Here is a 22,483-nt window from a genome sequence, read left to right as displayed (position 1 = left end):
TTAGAGCCAAAGACAAATCAAACTTTGGAGGAACACAATCCAACCACAATCCTGCCTGACCCTGAATTATATAAAACTGGCTAAAATGAAAACATTCCAGGTCGGTTGACTGCTGGCATACTGCCAACTTTCTAAGCCAGGCAGAAGAAGCATGGATGTCTAGCATGATTGGTTGTTGTGATAAAGTGACAGAACCATTATTGCATTCTTTGTTAATACCTACTGTACCAAAAGTAAGAAACAAATACCTTAGTTATCCATGGGCACATTCCTTGAAGAACCAAAGCATCGTAACCATGATTATGCTATGTACATGCACATGATCAGCTTCAAGCCAATAAGGAGCCCCATGACCCTGCCACTGTTACCTTTTAAGTGTTGAGGGATGGTGGAAGAAGAGCCATGTTATATCACATGAGAAAAATAATATCTATGACTTGTAGTATGTACAAAGGTTATGGCACTCTAATTATTCACTTCAAAGACAAAATACTAGCATTACCATGACAAGTATCTAAGTTTGTATACAATGTCACATCTGTTACTGATAATTTACATTTCTGCTGTTTCATATATGTGAATGTTGCACCATTGCTATTTTGGCTTAAATACACTGAAAAGGTATGACATGGCCAGGCTGTAAATACACTGTACATACATATCTAGGTGAACTATAATATTCATAATGTATTTAATACCAGGCTATAATGTGTATATATCAGAGCTACAGATAACTTTTTGGGTCATTGAGTTATGTACTCACTTGTGTTCATCTCAGTTGGGTATCCTAATTTTTCTTTGAGTAACCAAATAAATTGTACACACCTCACTCAAACTCAATTGGGTATTTTGCCATTTTCCACTAAGTTTGAAAATATAGTAAAGTTTAAATGTTAATGTTTGTTATTTATATTTGATCTGTAATATGAGAAACGATAAGAAAGACTGCAAGTTGTCAAGTTCATGTCCTGAAATAGAACCTCTCAGTATACTTATTTTATCTATCCACCGGTACGGAAGCTAAGATTTGACATTTTTGTGTGTACGCATGTAAGGTCACTTTTATTGAGTATTTACCAAAATTCAAGCGTACTTGTATGCAATAGATTGAATAGAAATTGAGTTTTCACATAAATATTTGCGTAATATACGCAGATACCCAGCTTATCTGTACCTCTGTATGTACAGTTAAGGCCAAGCAAAGCTTAGGACAAGCTATCCTGTCAGTGTAGTAAGGCCATATTATCATATGTAAGTATAGTTAAGGCCATACAATGACCTGTAAGTATACTTAAGGCTGAACTATAACATTTAAAGCCATACTATAATATGTAAGTATAATAAGGCTAAACTATGGTACAACTATTGCAGACATGTAAGGGTAAAATATGACATAATTCATTGGCAACTAAATAATGCCGCATACAATTTTGCCGGTATGTAAATCACAATTGTAGAACATGCACAGACACATGACCTGTGTCGAGGCCTGACTTTCAGTCAGATTTGACAATATCATACAGTGCAAGGCCCACAGATCACTGTGTCTCTATTTGTATATGAGAGGACAATAAATGTCACAAGTGCGTGGAGAGGTGTATTATATATGACGAGCCACCCTACAAGTGGCTCTAGGGACTGGTTTGTACAGTAATGTACACCTCCCTTAACTAAGCACCCTCACAGAAACCGTTACAGTACTTGTGGTGACACTGATTACAGCCTCCTGGGATCGACGACTCTCGCTGATACCAGGAGGCAAGGACTATGGGTCAAGTCTGTACACTGTACTGTATCTCATCTTGTAAAGTCCTACTTCATTATATATAAGTCTTCAGCACTGACTCATAAGAGGAAGAGTGTTGAAAGAGGTCCTTGTCCTCACCTGGTGTTGAAGATTACATTTTTAGGGTGTGTCCAGGTTAAAAAAAAAATAGCATGATATCACCTTCGTACTTCCCTTATGTGTGAGAATTTGAAATAAGAAAAAATCTTATGAATAAGGAAAGTAGGAAAAATTCTGAATACAAAAATACACCACCAACTTGTTCAGAATGTTTGAAAGATGTCATGACCAAATTATTGTTAATGCTATCCTCACAAATAGAGATTTGGAAAGATAAAAGATCTGTTCAGCAATAAACACTTGTCTTGAAGATATTCCATGACTTCTCAGCATATACATATGTGGAATATACTATTAGAAAATCATTTGTATTACATTAGGTTTCACAAAGTGTGTTTATGTAGAACAGCTGCTATCATTGTGGTAATGCCACATGTGATAAAACAAGTTATTCCCCGCCAGCAAAGTAATTCTTACAGCATATTTTCAGGTCTGCAAATATGTTCGTAGCGGCAAGACATTTGATGAATACATCATGATGGTGCCCAAAGGATCATTGTGGATAACATTTTGCGAAAATCCAGGATGAATGGAATGATTATGTCTGTTTTAGTAAATGCCCTAATCAGTTAGAGTAATCTTTGTCTAAACTTCACTGACTTGTGAAAGCGTCATTCAAGTTAAGCTCTGTTTGCTTAAGGTTGCCATGGTTACAAATAATGTCAGACATTATGTCATGAAAAGGCTTTCAAATTGCTTCAGCAAGATGAGCAGCTTCATAGTTCTCCCACTGACTAAGATCTATGGGAAGTTCCTTGCATAGACAATCAGTCAGACAGAAATGAGCTGTGACAGACTGACTTGTGCTAAAGGTTAGAAAAATATCAAATTCCTTCTCCGACATCACTGCATGCCTTCTGCTGACTTCCTAAAAAGGCTAGACAGCTTGCCACAGTTGAAAAATAGGAACAACTTTTGAAAGATAATTTTAGTCACAGTCATTTTTCTTTGAAAATAAAATTATCTGTAAGTCTCAATTATGTTTCTTCAGGTATCCACCTTTTTACTGATTCTTAAGGTGGTTGAAACATTTGATCTTGACATCAGACTTATTTTTAACTCCCGTTTTTATCATTTTGGCCATGATCATTGAGTTTTTTATTTAAATTGAAATGAAATAAATTTGGAACACAAGAGCCAGTTAACACTTTATGTTTTATTTCCTGAACAAATAAGACACAGATTGACCTCTCCCTTTTCGTTGTCCAACCATTACAATGTTGAATATTTCAATGCAATACCTGAACCCTGCTGCAGAAAGTGATCTTAGTGCTGAGAATATGTTCACATATGATAGCTGCACTCACTCACACACTTAGTGCTGGGAATATGTTCACATATGATAGCTGCACTCACTCACACACTTAGTGCTGGGAATATGTTCACATATGATAGCTGCACTCACTCACACACTTAGTCACTCACATATGATAGCTGCAGTCACTCACTCACTCACACACTTAGTGCTGGGAATATGTTCACATATGATAGCTGCACTCACTCACACACTTAGTGCTGGGAATATGTTCACATATGATAGCTGCAGTCACTCACTCACTCACACACTTAGTGCTGGGATCACCTTGTGCCAAGGGGCCAGGTCTTACAGTAAGAAATGATATGTTTAATGATTCAAGCACAACGTTTTCACTTTCCACCACACTGTTTATATCTACAAGCTTCCACTGCAAATAGTTCATCCCCATTATGTAATATCATGGTTGACTGTATTTTCGGGGAAGGTGACCACAAGTGGTGCATTTATGTGTTTATATGTTTAAAAAACTAGGATTATTCATAATCATAATATCTAATCTTTTGAGTGATCATTTTAGTCAAAACAATGCAGTGAAGAGCAAATACCTATTTAAACAGTGAGCCAGGAAGGCAGGAAGTTATCCATACCCACCCACACAGAGGTTGATATTACACCTAAAGTCTGGGGCAAATTGTCTGTAAAAAAAATTCCCAAATTAGAAAGAACAATTTCCGAATTCATGTCACATTGGAAGTAAAAACTAATGTTATGGTTTGCTGAAAGGGCTGTGTTTCATCAACATTTTTTAACAAAGAAAATGTTTTCCCAAATTGCCTTACAGTGAGGGCAACGAGTATGGAATTCTTGACAAATCTCTGCCAAAAGAGCACTAGTTCCTGACCTACTAAGGTATACATACTGATACATACCTGGGCATGCCGCAGGAGTGAGGTGAACCTTTACCTCTACACGATAGCCTCGAAACTAGCATAGATTTATGAGAGAAACTTTGTTATCACGCATGATGATAAATATGTGCACCTTAGAAGGACCTTTGCCAAAAAACTTCCTAGCTGATAAGACAAGCTATGCATTTAGATCGGGACAGAGTGACCACGGGCGGTGTGATCATTACACTGTCAGCATGTACGTAGCAGTGAATCATCCCTGAACAAGACTTATTGTTATAGTAATGAGCCAACAGATAGTCTATGATTGATCTGCTGCTGGAACAAATAGTGTGAAAGCCATTACGTTGTGTCCTGTCTGTCTGGGAGTCTGCTGTAAATCATTGAGTTGTGATTGCCGAGACGAGCGGAGCTTTTCAAGGCTGTGGTATTTACCTTGATATGTCCACATTAAACCAGGCCCTGTTATGTGTGACATAACTGTCCTGTGTCAGAAGTTCATGAATTTTTATTGCACGACATTTATAAAAACATGTCGGATGAAGAAAGTGTCCTGATACATCATTTCAAAGAGATGTGTTTTTCGTCCTTTCACCAAATACCAATTGTTATACTTTCACCTTTAACCTAAAACAAGTTGGCATAAAGCCAGTGTGATAAAACGAATATTTCACAAGCCATCAGCATGTCTTAGATCTTTTATAGAAAATACCATACTTCACATTCACATATTCACTCTAGAAACATATATCACATATGCATATATCATGTATGCATAACCTGTTAAAGCTTATATATAATACTGTAGTACAGGAAAGTACATTGTCTTCAAGATGAAGTCTTAAGTGTAAAACTAGACAGTGACAGCTGCTACTCAGTTTACAAAGGTTTATGACAAAGTATACAAGCGCCATAGAATTCCAGCTGATTTCCTACCTCTCTAAGAGCAAGATCTTTTTAATTGTTACAGCAAGAAAAAGCTTCCTTTTTATAAACATGACAAAACTGTTATATATTTTAGAATTTGCATCTATAAATATATAATTTTGCAATTTTTAAAAGTAAATTGAACTTTTTATCAGTTTTCATGATTTCCTTAACTCGGAAAAGTATGAAATCTGGCTAACATACCAACTGCTGTATTTACTGATCCATGAATTTCCCTGCTACTCATAAAGTAATTACTTTCATTCGTAAGATCATAATATTATGCTGAAGAAACATTTGGACATAGAACAAATATATATCGGTGCACAAGTCTTAATAACATGTTTTGGCTGGATACCGTCTACACAGTTTATGTCAACATTACTTGGCTGCGATAAATCCTTATGTATATTTCTCTGACACATGGACAGTTCTTTGGAATTGTTTAAACTATACTTAAAATAACTCCTTGAACAATGGTTAATAATGGACCACAAGATCACTTTTTCTAATTTTAGCATGATTAGTCTAGAAAGATGAGTTACCTATTTTGTATACCAATCACACAGTAACACAGGCATGAGTATCCATGACAGAGTCCAGTTTTAGAGATGACATTGACAACAAAGTGACACAATCTGTCTCCATATATACAACTTTAATATCGTATACTATTGTTCAGTAACTAGTGGTTATAACATATATACTACTTTAATATCGTATACTATTGTTCAGTAACTAGTGGTTTAAACATATATAGTACTTTAATATCGTATACTATTGTTCAGTAACTAGTGGTTTAAACATATATAGTACTTTAATATCGTATACTATTGTTCAGTAACTAGTGGTTTAAACATATATACTACTTTAATATCGTATACTATTGTTCAGTAACTAGTGGTTTAAACATATATACTACTTTAATATCGTATACTATTGTTCAGTAACTAGTGGTTTAAACATATATACTACTTTAATATCGTATACTATTGTTCAGTAACTAGTGGTTTAAACATGACGCCTACTGATCTGTCTCATATCAACTCATTACCCGCCTGTCACTTATCACAGTATGGAGACCCACTTGGTTATTGTCGTCTTTCTTACCCAAACAATACCCAAGGTAATAGGCCCCTTTCGCACATTTTATCATAATTCTTTACAATTCCGATCCATACGACTGATCGCCAGTGCTCTCCAGTTACTTATAAAGGGTATTAGTGATATTTCACAGAGGTATTAAAATTAAATCGTTGCAGACAGGCATATTTCAAACTGAAATCTCGACATTTCCACATAATATGTTAGAGCGTTATTCGTCTAGCTTCCCGACGGTAGCTGGTAGCCGAGTTGCGTTCGGGACGGTAATCAATACCAAGGCGTTGTATTCGTCAGGCGACACAGGTGTCACAACAAAGGTAAACCTACCTTTCCCGAACAAGTCTTGTAACACCCCATTCCAGTCGGTTGAAGGCCGAGATCTAGGCCTAGGTGGAAACATGGTAGGGTCTTCCGACTAATGGAACTACATCAGTCCAGGGGTTCATGCGAAACAGTACCATAATCCATCTTCTATTAAGTCATATCGTCTGCTTAGGACCACGCGAGATCACCGCGAGCCGAAGCGTGCGACAAGGGTCACGTGACAGAATGACTGTCGCATCGACTCGCTAACTCCGGCCAGTCGTGTTGGAACAGTGAATGGATCACTGTTACTGACGCAACCCCATCCCACGTGAAACAATGTCGGCAATGCAGGTTTGGGCACTAATGTAAACAAAACAGGAGCGTCATGAACAAGAAAGAAAAATCTCCGTTCAGTAATGAGACTTTTCGACCCATAATTTGCAATGTACAGTTTTATTAATTAAGTTTTGGGGATTCTCTTTCTTATCTTTCTTTTTTTTATTTCCACGTTTTGGTTACACTTCCATTCATTTCAAAACATATCAATACTATATGTGCATATAGATGTACACACAATTGAATTGTCATTTAGATGTCATATCTAAAGCATTACACAGGATTGCTGAAAATCATATGTAGAGACGACCAAAAGGCACGAAAGCTTGCTTGTTTACAGTCTGAGAATGCTGTAAATTTTGTTGTTCGGTAGTATCTATACATTTCTTGTTGTAAAGGTTTAAATTTGGTTTGACTTTCTTAATAGTGCATCTGTAAAGCATAAATTTTGTAATATGAAAAATTGCATCCAAAGGGTTATTATTCATACCCTTAAATCAAAATACTATATTATCTTTCTTTTTTAATGAACAGTCTGTACATACTTATATATGCTTTTTACAAGTTTGCTCCGAGGTATGGGGATCATTTCACCCAGGTACATATCGATCTGCCGTGTGTTGTCTCGACGTTATAGGTGATTATTCATGGACAGCTATATCCTAAATTATAAGTTAGCAGACGAGGAAGAAAGCGGTGTTTAAGGGGCTTTATTCAACATGTTGGGTCTGCCGAAGTTGTCCCGAGCCACGTTAAGCGTTCAAGCATCACCTGACACCCTCGGGTTTGATCCCCAGGCAGGTACACTGAGTCCATTCCTTCATTCTTTATACCACCAAGCAGTGATACATGTATATGGATGCAGTATAAGTGTAAAACCTACCCAACAATACTTTCTTTCTGTATTGTTCAAAATGACCCTCCCCTATAAGAGGAAAATAAGAAGAAGATGGCAAAATAAACCATCTATACATCCAAAACCCACACTCACATGCTCGCGCATCAAACAACAAGAAGCGAAGCAAGCAAAACAAAACCAAAAACAACAACAAAAATACCACTTGGAATAAGATCCCCACCGGTGTGTGTGGAATGACAGCTGCCCTGGACACAGGCACAAAGGGGGGTAAAGTCATTCCCCGCTATGTCCGTGTTTGACTTGGTATTGATTTCCCATGGACGGACAACATTTCTGGGTCAATACGAACACACAACAGAGGTATGAAAACGGCATTGATTTCTTTTGATAGTGCACCGAGTCGGACCTCATTCAGACATATTTCAATAAGCCAAAAGCACAGATTATTTCCTACCTCAGCACTGGTTGTCTCCCCTTTGTATGTACAAACAGTTATAGATGTCTGGAGTGAAGTGTGTGGGACATATCAAGCGAATATCGATATAACATGTCATGATCTGCCTGTTGAAAAAAAATGTCTATATATTGCCGTTAACGCATTCCGCAGCACAGAATATCCCCGGCAGAATTTCTGCACAATACTGACAAGTGTACATAACAGTAAATTCGAGGCAGTAAAACTTTAACTGGCGATGGGACATCCTCCACAATGTAGTTTATTACAAACTGAATCACGGAATGCAGTGTTGTAAAAAGGGAATATTGTCTCAATGGTGCAATGTTCTAGAAAGGGAATATTGCCTCACAGATGCAGTCATCTTGAAAGGGAATATTGCCTCGCAGATGCAGTGTTCTAGAAAAGAGAATATTGCATCACTGGTAGAGTGTAGTATGAGGGAATACAGGAAATAAATCAAATGACGGGTTGCCTAAATACAGGAGTCATATTTGGCTTGACGGTAGATACTATGCAATAGTCCACCTCGTTTTGAAGTCAGTAAAGAGAAACTGTTTACTAACTTTCTATGCGAGGGAGTTGCTTGGAATATAGTAGTCATTTAGCCGCTCTACACCCTAATGAGGACGGCCATGGTAAGACAGGGACTACAACCGAGTGTATCACAGAGAACACGACGTCGCCTAAAGCCGCCCGAGGCGAACAAGAACCACCTTATCAATATAAGAAGTACCTACAACTACCAACACACCGAGGGTGTGAAGAACGAATGCGGGACAGAGCCGGGGGCCAATATTGCTGTAACACCAGACTGAAAGGGTGACATCAAGGGCAAACTGTTACCGGCACATAATTAGTCGGGAAACATGAAAATATTATCCCCAGTACAAATATATTTCTAAATACAAATACAGAGCAGTTAGGAATTGCTTTGATCTAAATTTGGTTAATTAGAACTACATTTGTTTGCAATTCCTTATTATTAAAACGAACTGTTGTGGTAGGGTCTTAGACACTGAGATTGGTTAGACGCTGTTGCAAGCGCACCTTTTACGAAAACATGAAGTTTCATAGTTGGCTGCTAGCGCACCTGTTCGAGAGGGATACATGTAGTCTTACAATTCGTTGCTGTCGCACCTGTTTAAGAGGATGCATGAAATTTCATAGTTGGCTGCCAGCGAACCTGTTTGTTCGGGACGCGTCTATCTTTGGGTAGTGCTACAGCTGTTGATTGACAGAGTATGGGACAAATGACGTGATGCCAAGACAGCTTCGTAAGATTATTCCTGAATTCAAGATGTCACGTGTTCATGTTTTGAGATCGCGAGTCTTAACGCATACGGTGACTACTAAGTATACATCGTATGGTTTATCACCAAACAGTCACTCAGTGTATATGTCATGATAAACAAGATGTCGCTTCCCAGCCGTGATGCCGGGTTACAATAATTGAAGCAGTCGTAAAATATCTTGACAGATACATCTTGGCAGATACATCTTGGCAGTCACATGAACTGTCTGGGAAACAAACACGCGGCTATGTACAGTGATGGTATGACATCCATATTGTTACATGTTGTCTACATAGTGAAACACGATGAACACACTCTACCCAGTGAAACACGATGTACACACTCTACCCAGTGAAACACGATGAACACACTCTACCCAGTGAAACACGATGAACACACTCTACCCAGTGAAACACGATGAACACACTCTACCCAGTGAAACACGATGAACACACTCTACCCAGTGAAACACGATGAACACACTCTACCCAGTGAAACACGATGAACACACGAAACACGATGAACACACTCTACCCAGTGAAACACGATGAACACACTCTACCCAGTGAAACACGATGAACACACCCTACCCAGTGAAACACGATGAACACACTCTACCCAGTGAAACACGATGAACACACCATACCCAGTGAAACACGATGAATACACCCTACCCAGTGAAACACGATGAACACACTCTACCCAGTGAAACACGATGAACACACCCTACCCAGTGAAACACGATGAACACACTCTACCCAAACACGATGAAACACGATGAACACGATGAACACCTCTACCCAGTGAAACACGATGAACACACTCTACCCAGTGAAACACGATGAACACACTCTACCCAGTGAAACACGATGAACATCCTCTACCCAGTGAAACACGATGAACACACTCTACCCAGTGAAACACGATGAACACACTCTACCCAGTGAAACACGATGAACACACTCTACCCAGTGAAACACGATGAACACACTCTACCCAGTGAAACACGATGAACACACTCTACCCAGTGAAACACGGTGAACTCACTCTACCCAGTGAAACATCCTGATAACGCTCTACCCAGTGAAACACCCTGATGACGTGCTACCCTGTGAAACACCATGATGACGCGCTACCCAGTGAAACACCCCGATGACGCGCTACCCAGTGAAACACCCTGATGACGTGCTACCCTGTGAAACACCATGATGACGCTCTACCCAGTGAAACACCATGATGCTCTACCCAGTGAAACACCCTGATGACGCGTTACCCAGTGAAACACCCTGATGACGCGCTACCCTGTGAAACACCCTGATGACGCGCTACCCTGTGAAACACCCTGATGACGTGCTACCCAGTGAAACACCCTGATGACGCGCTACCCTGTGTAACACCCTGATGACGCGCTACCCAGTGAAACACCTTGATGACGTGCTACCCAGTGAAACACCCTGATGACGCGCTACCCTGTGTAACACCCTGATGACGCGCTACCCAGTGAAACACCTTGATGACGTGCTACCCAGTGAAACAATCTAAACACACAAGATAACAAAATGAAACACCTTGAACACACTCTACCCTATGAATAATAATTCTAAACACGCTCTACATAGTGAAATACCCTAAACTCATTCTACTCTCTCTATTCATTAAAACACTATGAACACACTTGACGTAATTATGATAAGTTTATGTCAGGTAAAGTATTCACTATACCTGCTAGATATTTAAAAAACAACTTAAAAGACACTGTGAAGTGTGATGTCCCTTATCGTGTCCATCAAGAACAACCACGTGTGACGAACAGATGGGCACATGTAGATAAACCAGAGCAATTGGCACATCGCACCACTGTATGGAGTCATATCCGTATCTCCGGGGGTGCCAGCCAATACCTTCTAACCCCCTTTAACGCCATATCATTATGAGACATCTTAGACATACCACATTAGGGCGTCTCCTTACTACACGAGCGACGGTATAGGCAGTACACATGAGATATGGAAAAGCAAAACACTGTACAATACCATAGTGCAGTAACATACGTACTGTAGAACAACCCCATATGGTCGTCCATTACCAGGGCATATTACCGTGCATCCCGTACCATACTATATTATACCACCACACATCCCCTCATATACCATAGCATATACCATACTGTACCATACCACCACACATCCCCTCATATACCAGAGCATATCCCATTCTATACCATACCACCACACATCCCCTCATATACCAGAGCATATCCCATACTGTACCATACCACCACACATCCCCTCATATACCATAGCATATCCCATACTGTACCATACCACCACACATCCCCTCATATACCATAGCATATCCCATACTGTACCATACCACCACACATCCCCTCATATACCATAGCATATCCCATACTGTACCATACCACCACACATCCCCTCATATACCATAGCATATCCCATACTGTACCATACCACCACATCCCTCATATACCAGTATCCTATATACCATATAGCATATCCCATACTGTACCATACCACCACACATCCCCTCATATACCATAGCATATCCCATACTGTACCATACCACCACACACATCCTCATATACCATAGCATATCCCATACTGTACCATACCACCACACATCCCCTCATATACCATAGCATATCCCATACTGTACCATACCACCACACATCCCTCATATACCATAGCATATCCCATACTGTACCATACCACCACACATCCCCTCATATACCATAGCATATCCCATACTGTACCATACCACCACACATCCCCTCATATACCATAGCATATCCCATACTATACCATACCACCACACATCCCCTCATATACCATAGCATATCCCATACTGTACCATACCACCACACATCCCCTCATATACCATAGCATATCCCATACTGTACCATACCACCACACATCCCCTCATATACCATAGCATATCCCATACTGTACCATACCACCACACATCCCTCATATACCATAGCATATCCCATACTGTACCATACCACCACATCCCCTCATATATACCATAGCATATCCCATACTGTACCATACCACCACACATCCCCTCATATACCATAGCATATCCCATACTGTACCATACCACCACACATCCCCTCATATACCATAGCATATCCCACACTATACCATACCACCACACATCCCCTCATATACCATAGCATATCCCATACTGTACCATACCACCACATCATCATCATCATCATCATCATCATCATCATCATCATCATCATCATCATCATCATCATCATCACCACCACCATCAACAACAACAACAACAATAGCATCCATTCGATACAGCTTTTCCAGGCTAGATACCATGCCCAAATCAGTATATACTCGCTTTTCTCCCAACTCTCTGAGTCTGAGTAACCATCCCAGGGCGTATGTAAGGCGTGAGGAGGTTCAGTCTACACAGACTACCGGGTATCCATTCACATCTGTGAGAACAGAGGCCTATTTCGCACAAAGCCATTTGCATAAAGATAAGACACACGTGCGTCAAGTGCCTCAGTGTGGGACAGGACCCCCGGAACTACCAGGAATTAAGCTGCCGAAAGCTGACCCCCATCCATCTACCCCAGCACATCATAAATAGGTCCTGAAGAATGACATAATGATATACTGGCTGTACATTGTAGCGTTGTATAGCGACCTGGAGCCTCACATTCAACTCAACAACTTAAGTGGTGTCATCTAGTACACAGATAACTGAAAATATCAACACACCCAAAACAACGCTTATTCCCGCTTGTCTGGATCATACAGACTTATCGGGCGGTAATCCCATACAAATACAGCAACAATACACAGACCTTGATCCCTTGAATTTCTTCTCATATTTTGATGATGACGTGTGGACTCCCACAGGCTGGTGGGGAGATACTTACGGCATCCTGTCACCCATGACGCCATTCATAATGTAGCATGGATTGTGATGTTGCGACTTGTTTGACACGGGTAGCACCGAGAGCGTGAGAATCACGTTCCCGGTGATGTAAATAAACACCAAGTGAAAGACGAAAGCGGAAGCCAGAGTTTCTGTTGCTGATGTTGTAACAAAACACAACAACAACAGCAATACAACCAGGTACTCGCTTCCCTCTATAACAGTCGTTACCAAGGAAAGTATTTTCCTATATAACGACCAGGGTCTTACAAGGCTTAAAGTGCCTATTCTTCAACGACCAGGCTCCACGTCAAACTGTATACTCTCTATATCGCTATATCGGTAAGAATCTTCATAGGATGACACTAACCTCTTTATAACGACAGGGATCTCCATATGATGATATTTACATCTCTATAACGTCAATGATCTCCATAGAATGACACAGACCTCTCCATAACGACAAGGGGTGAGTGAGTGAGTAAGTATGGTTTTACGCCACTTTCTAGCAATATAACGGCGGGGGACACCGGAAATGGGCTTCACACATTGTACCCATGTGGGGAATCGATCCCTGGCCTTCGGCGTGAAGAGCGAACGTTTTAACCACTATGCTATCCCACCACCCCAATATAACGAGAAAGAGCTCCACAGGATGACTTTTACTTCTCTATAACAAGGATCTCCATAGAATGACATTGACCTCTCCATAACGACAAGGATCTCGATAGAGTGACACTGACCTCTCCATAACGATAAAGATTTCCATAGGGTGACTCTTGCCTCCCTATAACGACAAGGATCTCCACAGGATGACTTTTACCTCTATAACGGGCAAATATTCCCATCGAATGACACTCATCTCTCTATAACGACAAGGATCTTCACGTGGTGACATTCACCCCTTGATAACAACAAGGATCTTCACATGGTGACAATGACCTCTCTATAACGATAAGAATGCCCACAGAGTTACATTGACCTCTCTATAACGACAAGGATCTCCACATGGTGACCTCGCTATAACTACAAGGATCTCCACATAGTGACACTGACATCTCTATTACAACAAGGATCTCTGTTGGGACCAGTGTTTCCCTAAATTAAAATGGCCCCTTTTTCCTCTAAAATCCGACCAGCTTTATCATGGATAAAATTGACTTAATTGGATACTTGAGGTCATGAGCCTTAATATTTGCTGAAACATGACATATTTCCATACACAGTAATAAAGTGATTATCGGCCGTCGTTAAAGGTAAGGCAAAGGATGGTGATATGACAGCTAAATATTGAACCAGCTAGGAATCTCCCCAAAGCTAAACACAGTGGTGGATGATAGAAAAGGTTGTGTTTAACATGGAAAGTTGACACGTATTGGGCAGATGTGATCAAAGGAAAGACACAGAATGCTGGCATGACCTTCCAGGGGTGGTCATACAGAATATTCATACACAGGTGTGACGGAACCTTTCTTCATCCACAGCCTTGACTATCTCAAATATGACCTAGGACCAAACTGGGAATTAAAGAATGTCGAGCGACCGACTAGGGGAGGTGGGAGGACCTCACTGAAGGACGTCAAGAGTCCACTAGGGACGTGGGGGACCTCACCGAAGTACGTCATGGGTCCAACTGGGGACGTGCGAGGACCTCACTGAAGGACGTCAAGGGTCCAACTGGGGAAGTGGGAGGAGCTCACTGAAGGACGTCAAGGGTCCAACTAGGGAAGTGAGAGGACTCACTGAAGGATGTCAAGGGTCCAACTAGGGATGTGGGAGGACCTCACTGAAGGATGTCAAGGGTCCAACTAGGGAAGTGGGAGGACCTCACTGAAGGATGTCAAGGGTCCAACTAGGGATGTGGGAGGACTCACTGAAGGATGTCAAGGGTCCAACTAGGGATGTGGGAGGACCTCACTGAAGGATGTCAAGGGTCCAACTAGGGAAGTGGGAGGACCTCACTGAAGGATGTCAAGGGTCCAACTAGGGATGTGGGAGGACTCACTGAAGGATGTCAAGGGGATGTGGGACTCCACTGAAGGATGTCAAGGGTCCAACTAGGGAAGTGGGAGGACCTGGGAGGACTCACTGAAGGATGTCAAGGGTCCAACTAGGGATGTGGGAGGACCTCACTGAAGGATGTCAAGGGTCCAACTAGGGATGTGGGAGGACTCACTGAAGGATGTCAAACTAGGGTCCAACTAGGGAGTGGAGGACTCACTGAAGGATGTCAAGGGTCCAACTAGGGAAGTGGGAGGACTCACTGAAGGATGTCAAGGGTCCAACTAGGGATGGAGGACTGGGAGGAACTAGGGGATGGAGAGGACTCACTGAAGGATGTCAAGGGTCCAACTAGGGATGTGGGAGGACTCACTGAAGGATGTCAAGGGTCCACTGAAGGAAGGATGTCAAGGGTCCAACTAGGGATGTGGGAGGACTCACTGAAGGATGTCCAAGGGGACGTGGGAGGACCAACTAGGGATGTGGGAGGACTCCACTGAAGGATGTCAAGGGTCCAACTAGGGATGTGGGAGGACTCTCACTGAAGGATGTCAAGGGTCCAACTAGGGATGTGGGAGGACTCACTGAAGGATGTCAAGGGTCAAGGGTCCAACTAGGGATGTGGGAGGACTCACTGAGGATGTCAAGGGGTCCAACTAGGGATGTGGAGGACCTCACTGAAGGATGTCAAGGGTCCAACTAGGGATGTGGGAGGACCTCACTGAAGGATGTCAAGGGTCCAACTAGGGATGTGGGAGGACCTCACTGAAGGATGTCAAGGGTCCAACTAGGGATGTGGGAGGACTCACTGAAGGATGTCAAGGGTCCAACTAGGGATGTGGGAGGACCTCAAGGGTCCAACTAGGGATGTGGGAGGACTCACTGAAGGATGTCAAGGGTCCAACTAGGGATGTGGGAGGACCTCACTGAAGGATGTCAAGGGTCCAACTAGGGATGTGGGAGGAGGACAAGGGTCCAACTAGGGATGTGGGAGGACTCACTGAAGGATGCCAAGGGTCCAACTAGGGATGTGGGAGGACTCACTGAAGGATGTCAAGGGTCCAACTAGGGATGTGGGAGGACCTCACTGAAGGATGTCAAGGGTCCAACTAGGGATGTGGGAGGACTCACTGAAGGATGTCAAGGGTCCAACTAGGGAAGTGGGAGGACTCACTGAAGGATGTCAAGGGTCCAACTAGGGATGTGGGAGGACTCACTGAAGGATGTCAAGGGTCCAACTAGGGAAGTGGGAGGACTCACTGAAGGATGTCAAGGGTCCAACTAGGGATGTGGGAGGACTCACTGAAGGATGTCAAGGGTCCAACTAGGGATGTGGGAGGACTCACTGAAGGACGTCTGGCTATATATTCATGAGAGGCAATAAAACAATGGCAGGGTGTCACGGGATGCGTGTTGAAATACCACACTGTGAATGAAACCTAGTTGTAAGACTGTAGCGTTTGATACATTAGAGAAAACCGAGTGTCATAACTCCATTCTGTAAACTTACCCGATAACGCCCAGGACTTGATCGATGCATACGTGTTGTCGGTCTCTCCGCCAGATTCGTCGTCACTGTTGGCGGCGATAGAGACGTAGGACGTTGTGTCGCTACGGGCCACACCCCCGTGATACCTCACGGACAGTTCGGGGTTTGTGATAAGTGTGGGCCGATCAGCTTTAGCTGGCTGGCTGCCGTGTCGGCCGTGGAGGAGATTCTTCCACAAGCCCATTATACAGTCAACGTATAGGAATTAACGTCACTGAATAGGGATCAGATACAGCTCACATATAGCTGCATCATATTCGTGCACAAAGGATAGCTGTCCATCGTGGACGTCAGCGGTACCGGGCGGAACGTTAACAGCGACGTTCTGAATCACATGTACGTTCCTGTAACATCAGAGGCTGAAGATTTGAAGTCTTGTCAAGTTGCCGGGAGCTATGATGTTGTTAACGTTCCAGTAGTAACTGCACTGTTAAACACGCTTCTGTGGTCGATACATCGATCGTTACAAAGAGACAGAAATCACTGAGTCGTGGCCATGGCATGTCATTGTAAGCAAACAGTCTTTGTTGTAGTATATTATTGTAGTAGGTATCCCATCCAACCAGGCGTGGCGGTCACACACTGCTAGCAGTAACACCTGGGCAATTACACCTACCTGTCAGTCACGTGAGACGATGCTGCCTCGTGCACCAATACACTGCACTAATTACTGGGAGGTCACAACGACATACCGTCAACATGGCAGTCGATTACTGCGATCCTCTTGCAGGAACGGTTCCAACTCCGAGGGAAACCGCCATGGATCCGTGTAGATTATGACTGCCGGTCTTACTGCTATGTGGCACGGTTATCACCCCTTATGGTACCAGTACTGGCTCCCTTCAGTCCACTAGCTATTGGTTTATTTCTCCTTCGGTACGATGTAGGAACTGCTTTCCCTATCGGTACGATGTAGGAACCGCTTTCCCTGTCGGTACGATGTAGGAACCGCTTTCCCTGTCGGTACGATGTAGGAACCGCTTTCCCTGTCAGTACGATGTAGGAACCGCTTCCCTGTCGGTATGAGCTTCTTTTACTGCTGTCACCAGAGGTCTTCAGCCTCGGCACTGGTTCCGTTCACTGGTGGTTCTAATTCTCCATTATACCAATTCTAACTCTTGCAGTCACCTTTCTGTCGCCCTACTATGACTTTACCTCCTCAGCACACCTGCGGGTCCGTCTCCTCAAATGAATCTTGCCTCCTTGGTTATACTCGCAAACCTTGCTTGCAGATGTATCACCTGTGTTTCTTGTCTTCCGAAACCTCATGTGCCATAGTTCATAGCTATAATCCGTGTACCGGCTGACAGAGTTGTAGTAACCGTCACATGTCACAACGAATATTCGTAGAATCAGGACCCTCGGGTCAGACGGCTGCCATGCAGGCTCACGATGCGTGCAGGGTCTGCCACGGTTTCGTTCGTGGTCACCGACACACCGGAAAAATGTCACCGGCAGATCTCACAGCAATCTGTGTTGGGTCTTTGTCACCAGCAAATCTTACAGATTACGTCCAGGTGGCTCTCTGTCACATGCAAATCTTACAGAAGTCTTACATCCAGGTGGCTCTCTGTCCGAGCTCGACAGCAGACGAGCATATTCTGTTCACCGTGAATAATGAACGCGGAGACAATATACGGCTAGGTAGACTGGGACACGCCTGATCTGCTGCACGCCGGGCGAATGAAGGTAAAGCTGCTGTATGCACATCGATCCAAATTCCTTTGAATAATTAAATGAAAGGTTTGCATCATTCCAAGGCCTGTCTCTGATTGGAAATGTTGATTGGGTCAATGAGAGTGATGCTACAAGCTAAAGAGACAGAGCTGCTTGAATCTCCACGTCTGTCCCCTGCCTGCTACACAGCAGTACTGCCCCTCTCCCGGGCTGGCTGACCCCTAACCTGACCCAGGATCTCACACGGCTACAGAGGAGGGCCTACAGAGGACGCGACACAGTAACACAACATAGCCTCGGGCAGGTAGAAGAACAAATCAGCCAGGTTGTTTTCGGTGGCGATAGTCATCCCAATAACACATTTGATGTTATAATCCAGTCGCGCTGAAGCTGTGTCAATACTTCGCCATGTCATCCAATTAGGTGGCGGCGGTGTAGATCAGTGGAACAAATCCTCCTCCTCCTCAGTGTGTGTCGTGTTTGTTTAGTAACACACGTATATAATGAAGTGTAAACTTGACGTGGTCGTGATATGGAGACTCAGCTTCCCAGTAGTGATAACCCTGTGTATACATATGTTGTACATTCGGCTCTACGTGCTTAGTGATCCTGGTATACCCCGATGCGGTAGGTGCAGGACAACAGCGGTATAGCCGGTGGCGAACTGGAGGAAGTGTGATGGTGTGGAGAGACAGGGCGGTATACCCACGGACACCCGCCTTTGTACTGCCGAAATCCAAAACAAACGCAGCGAGACCGACCTTTTCATGGGTCACCTCGCAGAGGGAAGGCGAGCCACAGGGTAGGACGCAGTGCCGGTCCAAGGGCTCGTTAAACAGTTAATAGACTGGGCTGATTTGACGACTCCCTTCTCAATCGTCCGTCTGCACACCCAGCGTCTTATACTGATACCCCTCGTTATAACACTGCTGCACATTCTTTTGTGTGACCTAGGTATTCTTTCCTGTAATATCCATTAAACCTTTGCGTAGGTGTCAGTGACCGCTTTGTTTCTGCGTAACTACCAAGGGCTATTGAGTCAGTATCTAGGTCTACCATGTATCTATAAGTACCGAGGGAGGCCGTGCCTGTGTGTAACAAGTAGCTACTATTATATCTGTGTATTCATTCACATATCTGTGTAAGTATTGAGGGCTACTAGCTGTGACTGTGTGTAAGAATCGAGGGCCACTGTGTCCGTGTGTACGTATCGAGGGCTACTGTGTCTGTGTGTACGTAACAAGTAACTACTATATATCTGTGTCTTTGTAAGAATTAAGGGCTACTGGCTGTGTATGCGTGTGAATCCCGAGGGCTACTGGCTGTGTCTGTGTGTGAGTCTCGAGGGCTACTGGTTGTGTCTGTGTGTGAGTCTCGAGGGCTACTGTGTTCGTGAGTCTCGAGGGCTACTAGCTGTGTCTGTGTGTGAGTCTCGAGGGCTACTAGCTGTGTCTGTGTGTGAGTCTCCAGGGCTACTAGCTGTGTCTGTGTGTGAGTCTCGAGGGCTACTAGCTGTGTCTGTGTGTGAGTCTCGAGGGCTACTAGCTGTGTCTGTGTGTGAGTCTCGAGGGCTACTAGCTGTGTCTGTGTGTGAGTCTCGAGGGCTACTAGCTGTGTCTGTGTGTGAGTCTCGAGGGCTACTAGCTGTGTCTGTGTGTGAGTCTCAGGGCTACTAGCTGTGTCTGTGTGTGAGTCTCGAGGGCTACTAGCTGTGTCTGTGTGTGAGTCTCGAGGGCTACTAGCTGTGTCTGTGTGTGAGTCTCCAGGGCTACTGGCTGTGTCTGTGTGTGAGTCTCCAGGGCTACTAGCTGTGTCTGTGTGTGTGAGTCTCGAGGGCTACTGGCTGTGTCTGTGTGTGAGTCTCGAGGGCTACTGGCTGTGTCTGTGTGTGAGTCTCGAGGGCTACTGGCTGTGTCTGTGTGTGAGTCTCGAGGGCTACTGGCTGTGTCTGTGTGTGAGTCTCGAGGGCTACTGGCTGTGTCTGTGTGTGAGTCTCCAGGGCTACTGGTTGTGTCTGTGTGTGAGTCTCGAGGGCTACTAGCTGTGTCTGTGTGTGAGTCTCGAGGGCTACTAGCTGTGTCTGTGTGTGAGTCTCGGGGCTACTAGCTGTGTCTGTGTGTGAGTCTCGAGGGCTACTAGCTGTGAGTCTCGAGGGCTACTAGCTGTGTCTGTGTGTGAGTCTCGAGGGCTACTGGCTGTGTCTGTGTGTGAGTCTCCAGGGCTACTGGTTGTGTCTGTGTGTGAGTCTCGAGGGCTACTGGCTGTGTCTGTGTGTGAGTCTCCAGGGCTACTGGTTGTGTCTGTGTGTGAGTCTCGAGGGCTACTGTGTTCGTGAGTCTCGAGGGCTACTAGCTGTGTCTGTGTGTGAGTCTCGAGGGCTACTGGCTGTGTCCGGGTGTGAGTCTCGAGGGCTACTGTGTCTGTGAGTCTATAGGATTAGCAGTTGTCTGTCTGTGAAGATATAGGGCTACTGTTTCCCTAGAAGTATCAACGACGACTCCTGAAGTCTGAATTGTCTCCCTTTGAATATCTCCAGATTCTTCGTCTCAGTGTAAGAGACAACTGCGTCTCCAGAGGTGTGAGATACTGCATCATGCTCGGTGAGGTCCATCAGTCCGTACTCTACATCGTGGGGGATGCCGGGGGCTTGACTGGATGAGATAGGCACACACCGACGTTGGACTAGATTTAACTCTTAAACAATGTCATAACAGTGTAAACCCAGAACATCATTGCCCTCTGTCTCTTAAAACGAGACACGTTAGAAAGTTATTTTGAATATGCAATTGTGAAATTGCTGGGTGTTAGTACAAAGACCGAGACTCGACGAAATACAGACACAACAACAATAGATAGCATTGTCTAACTGGATGTCGGCGAGATCAAAACAGGTTGACAAATATTACCTGGCGGGCGCGTGGAAGATGCTCTCAGTGTAGGCCCTTTAAATAGCCTGTCATTAAAGACGGGACATTCCACGACAGATCGAAACATTAGGATGCTATCAAGCGTTAGGGTTGGACGACAGGTCTCGAGATGGGACCGTGAAGGGTAAACGTGACACAGGTACAAAGAGCCACCGCACCCCCACTTTGCCGTATCTATAAATGTAGAAATCGACACCCATTCTATTAAGAGTGTACATTCTTGTCTTTAATCAAGTTTAGATAGCGTTGTCTGAATCTAAAGTTGTGTTTACTTGTTTACACTGCAATTGAAATCTGCACCAGACGACTTCAATTTTTATATTTCCCCTTTATTAAATGGTTATCAAAGACTAAGTTAATAATGACAACTAACACGCCTGTACATGCCTGTTTGTATACTCTACCGTCTCATTAGTCCCATCAAGGCTGGATGTAAATATTTTATTGCTGTCGCTTACATTAAATATACTAATTCTGACTGCCTGTCTTCTGTTCGGTAAAGCGTCCGCCCGGAGAGCGGAAGGTCGCGGGTTCGATCCCCGACCGCGTCATACCAAAAGACGTTAAAATATGGTACTTGTTGGTCCCTGCCTGGCGCTCGGCATTAATGGGTACAACAAGGACTGGTCGGCTCGGAGTCAGTATAATGTGTCTAAGTGGGGTATTCATGCTTCACTGCGGCATGGTATCTCAGTGAGCTAGCACTATAAAACCAGCTTCAGTCTGGGCTAGTACAAGCAGCCGCACATACACATACACACGCATGCACGTCGTCATATGAGCGAAATATTCTCAAGCACGACGTTAAACCCAATTTCACCTCACCTCACCTGTTCGGTAAAGTATGTCAGATCGGTACGTGTGGGACTTGTTGTCGATAGCAGAAAAGTCTTGCAACATCCGGGTCATGTTCTGACCAGCCTCGCTACGCGACACGACATGTATAAGTGAGATCGCCTGCAGGTGCGTGTATGGAACGTCATGCTCACCGGTCGATAGAACAAGAAGCTGCAGGATCAAATTGCAGTAGTTAACACATTCCTGAATAAAAC

General features: G+C 43.7%; 1 protein-coding gene across 2 annotated transcripts in view; it reads right to left on the bottom strand.

Annotated features, from left to right (window-relative positions):
• LOC124278575 (F-box/LRR-repeat protein 7-like) overlaps window positions 1–19,392 on the bottom strand; it is a 41,404-nt gene extending 22,012 nt beyond the window's left edge. The window contains exon 1 of one of the 2 annotated variants that reach the window (XM_046714311.1): window positions 16,789–19,392. In XM_046714311.1, coding sequence (XP_046570267.1) covers window positions 16,789–17,011 — 223 coding nt within the window. In that variant the 5' untranslated portion in view covers window positions 17,012–19,392. Of the gene's footprint in view, window positions 1–6,430; window positions 6,650–16,788 lie in introns of those variants that run through there. The other variant, XM_046714312.1, reaches the window with a different exon arrangement.
• Between the last annotated feature and the right edge of the window lie 3,091 nt (window positions 19,393–22,483).

The sequence above is a fragment of the Haliotis rubra genome, unplaced genomic scaffold (assembly GCF_003918875.1).
Source record: "Haliotis rubra isolate DU_JTF1 unplaced genomic scaffold, ASM391887v1 Scf24, whole genome shotgun sequence".
Lineage (NCBI taxonomy): Eukaryota > Metazoa > Mollusca > Gastropoda > Lepetellida > Haliotidae > Haliotis > Haliotis rubra.
The sequence above is the reverse complement of the archived record's forward strand: the minus strand, read 5'-3'. Positions and strand labels throughout refer to the sequence as shown.